Source organism: Orycteropus afer, unplaced genomic scaffold (genome assembly GCF_000298275.1).
Source record: "Orycteropus afer afer isolate SDZICR_OR568_19922 unplaced genomic scaffold, OryAfe1.0 scaffold00384, whole genome shotgun sequence".
Lineage (NCBI taxonomy): Eukaryota > Metazoa > Chordata > Mammalia > Tubulidentata > Orycteropodidae > Orycteropus > Orycteropus afer.
The window spans coordinates 2203673-2208828 of record NW_006921971.1 but is presented as its reverse complement, the minus strand read 5'-3'; the positions used below and the strand labels follow the sequence as shown (position 1 = coordinate 2208828).

At 48.2% G+C, this 5156-nt stretch overlaps 1 protein-coding gene across 1 annotated transcript in view; it reads left to right on the top strand.

Moving 5' to 3' along the window:
• Nucleotides 1-5156, top strand: part of NBEA (neurobeachin) — a gene marked incomplete at its 5' end in the record, with an annotated part of 985874 nt that overhangs the window by 423464 nt on the left and 557254 nt on the right. The window contains one exon of the mRNA XM_042782600.1: nucleotides 1513-1608. Within this exon, the coding sequence (XP_042638534.1) occupies nucleotides 1513-1608 (96 nt within the window). The remainder of the gene's footprint in view (nucleotides 1-1512; nucleotides 1609-5156) is intronic.

Below are 5156 nucleotides of genomic sequence, written 5' to 3'. Positions count from 1 at the left end.
TTTTTTTTTTTTTTTTTTTTTGTTATGTTCAGGTGTTTCAGTATCTAAATATTCTGCCCGATTTAAGATAAGCAGACAGACATTCTAGTCTTTGTACCAAAGGTGCTTCTACTAAAATCAGAGACTTGCAGGAGTTAACGTAACAGACAACAGTGAACCCTCTTGGGGCAGGTGGTCTTTCTAATCTGTAGCAAACGTGAATTTTGAGGGTGGTCTTGCATTTTCAGCCTTCCCTACTTTGCTTGAGAACTGTAAGCATGTTACATGGTGGCGAATGTTTTCATGCCATTGGGCACCTTCTCTGAGTTGTATCTCCTGCCAGGTGTTTGTGTCAGTGGTGTTTCTCTGTTGTTTGTAGTGTTATCTTAATAACCGAAGGGGGTGTCATATACCCCTGGATAAATGTGTAGATGAAATTGTCTTTTGTAAATAAATGCACAGGAGCATTGGTGATGCAGTGGTTAAGGCACTTGGCTCCTAATTCAAAGCTTGCCAGTTTGAACCCAGTTCCACAGGAGAAATATGTGGCAGTCAGCCTCCCTAAAGACGACAGCCTTGGAAACGCTCTAGAACAGTTCCACTCTGTCCTCTAGGGGCGCTGTGGGTCAGAATGGACTCCACGGCAGTGGGTGTGGTTTGGGCTCTGCTTCTGTGAAGATTGACAGCCTTGGAGACCCTGTGGGGCAGTTCCACTCTGTCCTCTAGGGGCGCTGTGAGTCAGAATGGACTCCACGGCAGTGGGTGTGGTTTGGGCTTTGCTTCTGTGAAGACTGACAGCCTAGGAGACCCTGTGGTGCAGTTCCACGCTGTCCTCTAGGGGCGCTGTGGGTCAGAATCAACCCAGTTTTTAGATAAATGCATATGATATAATAATGAAATGAATTTTTAAAAAGTGAGTAGAAATTAGTGGCCAAATCTCTGCCTCTTGTTTTCCGTGAGCTTTCCATGTCTCCTTTACTGTTGCTGCTGCTGGGGGAGCGTGGCGTGTGCTTCAGCCGGCGGGTTTTGCTGATGCATGCTGTATATCAGACTCCTGAGCTCTAGATTATTTCAGTGTAGTCCCTTTTATCTTTATCCTTCCGATTAACTCCCATCGTACATACCATGCCAGTTCAAGTCTTTTCACCACTTAAACTAACTGTGAAGACTTTATTTATCATGTTATCAGCCTTTTTCTTCATCTTTACTGCATCCGTGTCTATCACCAATGTGTGTTTTATATATGTATAGATACGTACATATATAATATAAAACGCACACCAGTGTTGTGAACCCTCCACTTCTGCTTTTCTCGTGTATTTGCTTGTCTCTGTGTTTGCCCAAACCCCTGTGCCTGATCAGTACACGCTGTCGTTTCTGCTCACACAAAGCCCCGCCCCTTCCCTCCGAGATGCTCCTTGCCGGCAGCACTCTTTGCATGTTGTGGAGTGTAGAGCGTCACGGGGCTGCCATGGACTGGGCTGCAGGTTGTTACATGGTGGCTCAAATCTGACTCCATGATTTTCTCCACAGTTGTGGTCATACCCTCTATCCCTCATCCAAGTTTGAACCATGGATTCCTTGCCAAGTTAGTTCCTGAGCAGAGCTTTGCCCACTCATTTTACAAAGGTAATCTTGACCTCCACTCCTGACCTGTCCAGATATTCTTATTTGAGGAACTGTTATGTAATGACTATTCATGATGTAATTGTTGGTAATCACATTTACACCTGGGTGCCCTGGAGATGTGATGTGTGGCATGTTTACCTGACTATGAGAACAAAGTGTCATTTCTACAGTTGTATTCCATTACACGTCTTAAGTATCATCTGTACAATTGAAGAGGCCTGGTTGTGTGTCTTGACCTATGTTGGTGTGCACAGTGGGGCGTTCACTACAACCACAGGGGAATCACACTTTAGTGTGGCCTCATGGATCCTAGCCCCCAGCCTACTCTAGAGCCAGGAGAACAGAAGGTGTAAGGCCAGCCTGGGAAGCCCCCCACTGATCTAGAATGTGCTTACATTCCCATCAGGACAAAGCCCAACACTCTTTAAAGAAATACTCCCCTTCCCAAAAAAAATTCACCACCCAAAATGTAAAGTTAAATGCTGTGCATCCAATAAACAATCAGTAAACCTGAGAAGAACCAGGAAGATGTGCCAAACAGCCAGGAAAAGAATCAGTCAGTAGAAACCAACTCAGACGTGACAGGGAGGGTGGAGTTCTCGGATTGAGGCCATCTGGACAAGGGTGCTCTCTACCTTAAGAAAAAAGTGAGCATGTGAGGACAGACGTGGAAAAAGTATACGTATCTCTGTCTATCTATAAAAACCAAACGCACTACCATCAAGTCGAATCCAACTCATGGTGACCCCTCCTTGGGTTTCCGAGGTGGTATCCCTCCGGAAGTCTCTCTCTCTCTATAAGGAGCTGTGATGGCATAGTGGGCAAGGCATTTGGTTGCTAACTAGAAGGTGGTGGTTCACACGTCCCAGCTGCTCTGTGGGAGGGATGTGAGCCAGTCTGCTTCCATAAAGATTACAACCTTGGAAACCCAGTCGGGTCGCCAGGAGTTGGAATGGACTGGACGGCAGTGGTGTTGCCAGTCTCTACACACACACACACACACACGCTATGCACATGTGTGGTATAGTGTATGTAATTGAAAGTTTGGCAGCTGGAGAGGGCACCGTCTGAAGTGATACTGCCTGTGGATGGGATCAACCAGCAGGAGGCGCCGCAGAGCCCACAGGGCTGGTGGGTAGAATTCCGGGAGGCTGTCAGGGGTGTCTCACGTCCAGCCCTGACCATGCCTGAGACCGTGGGAATGTGAGGGATGTTCCTGTTAGGGTAGGTTTTCAGAAAGGTGTGTATCCAGGTGGGCCAGACCTCTGCGTAGGAGCCCCTTGATAGCAGATGGATTTCTCTGGGATGGAATCAGAGAGGCTCAGAGTGGGAGGGGGTTCTCTGGGAAGGGGTTCTTCACTCCTGAGAGGCCCCCGGTAGGAAAGGAGCCCTGCCCCAGTCCTGCAGTGACATGCAGCTGGCCTCAGACAACATCTGGAGGGATCTCGGAAGACGAGCCTGAGCTCTGGGTGGGCAGGCAGTCTGCCGTCAGCTTGACTGCGGGGTCAGGAGAGAAGCTGACGCGCTGTGTCTTACGCGGCCCCTGGGCGAATGTCTGAGTGCTGGTGGCCGCCGCTGCTGTTGTGAAGAGAAGCGGTGGTTCCCAGGACAGTCTGAAGCAGGCACGGTGGTTGTCCCTGGAGTCCCAAAGGAGGGGAGTCGTGGGAGGGGGGATTACCTGAAGAAATAGTGGCTGCAGTTTTCAAATTGGAGGAAAACTGTAATCTCCCAGATCCCAGCATTTTCTCGAACTGCAAGTGGGATGTGCACAAAGGAAGTGTAACGACACAGCACTGAGCCACTGAAAACCAAAGATAGAGAAGGCTTGAGAGTGGCCCGCGGAGGGAGAGTGGGGCGGGGACCCGTCACCTCTGAGGGAAAAAGAGAAGGGTGTCGCCAGGGCATTGCTGATCAGGAATGTTCCAGACAGACCGTGGCATGACAGGTCTTAAGTGGAAGGCTGGGAAGGAAGAGTCAACCTAGCCATCAACAGCCAATAGAAATACCTCAAAGTGGAGGCAAAAAAAGCGTCTGAGACAGAACGTGCCCAGTTCTAGCTCCGGGAGACCTTCCTGCGGGAAACATGAGGGGTGTGCTCTAGGCCACGGGAGAATGAAGCACAATGGAAACGCGGATCCACAGTCAGCCCAGAGAGTTCAGTATTCCACAGAAAAATACCATTGCTCTGTGGGCTCCTTGAGGCAACACTTCCAGTTGCTAAGGTGGACAACCCGTAGACAATCACAGACGTTGGTGAAAAAGTGAAAACCGTGTGTTAGAAACAACTGGAGGAATGTGCGTCGGGGGGCACACTCAGTGGCACGGTGGTGGGGTGTGCAGAGTAACCGGCCGGCGATATGCAGGTCCAGCCTGGAGCCCGTCCAGCAACGGGGGCATCGTTCATCTCACGCGATGAGCGCTCGGACGGTGTTGCGATCCACGCTGGTGAACATCACGGTGAAGTGAAGGAGAGGCTCTTTCCCCCAGCTTCACTGCTGACAAACACAACTAGCTTGAACTGTAGGAACTAGGGAGGACTGTACTGTCAGCAGAGTTTTGGAGCTGGCCTTGTGGAGGAGCCTGTGTCAGAACGCCCCACGCTGTGGTTCATCAAGGATGCCGTGCTGTGGAAACGGTTTCAGCTGAATGAACAGTGCACTCCGTGACTAGTCCCCGTTTTGAAGTCCTTGAAGGCTAATGTGGTAAATTGGTGACTTTTCTCCTGCCCTGTTGACAATGTGGCAGTTGATTGTAAATCACTGTTACTGCACTCTGTGTCCAGTGGTCACTGAAGAGGAAAGCTCTGCTGATGGTGTCAGGACTACAAACAGAACTCTTAGCATTACTGTCGGATAACAAACAACTTGATTCTACACTGTAAAGAGGAATTGAACTGGCCTTTTTAGCATCTAAAATATTTTTAATGAACTTAACACTTCCATAGACGAAAGGATTCCAAGACGTTTCTCTATGGCAGATCAAATCAAAGGGCAAAAGCCAAGTTACAGTCTGGAATTGCACACCTTCTGTGATGGTTCATAACTTTATCTTCAATGAAGATCTTGATATATACGATTCATCACTGAAGAGTCATCACCCATCGCTTTATGGATTTGATAGAATGTTTTCTCTTCAATTAAACAAAAATCCATACATAGGAAATTGATGGATTTGAATCCATTTCTGTCATTGAAATATAATTTATATTTAATTGTGATTATAAAAGACTGTTATGAATTAAACTCTGTCCCCCCAAATAAAGTCTTGAAATTCTCACCCCTCCTACTTGTGAACACGACCTTGTTTGAAATAGGGTCCTTCTACTTCATTAAGGGAGCTCTGGTGGCACACTGGTTAAAGCGTCAGGCTGCTAACCGGAAGGTTTGGTATTTAGAATCCACCACTTCTGTAGTAATACCACCTCAGAAACCCAAGGAAGGGTCGCTATGAGTCAGGGCCAACTCGACAGCACATAACAACAATAGCCGCTCTATGGGAGAAAGATGAGGCAGTCTCCTTCTGTAAAGATGACAGCCTTGGAGACCCTG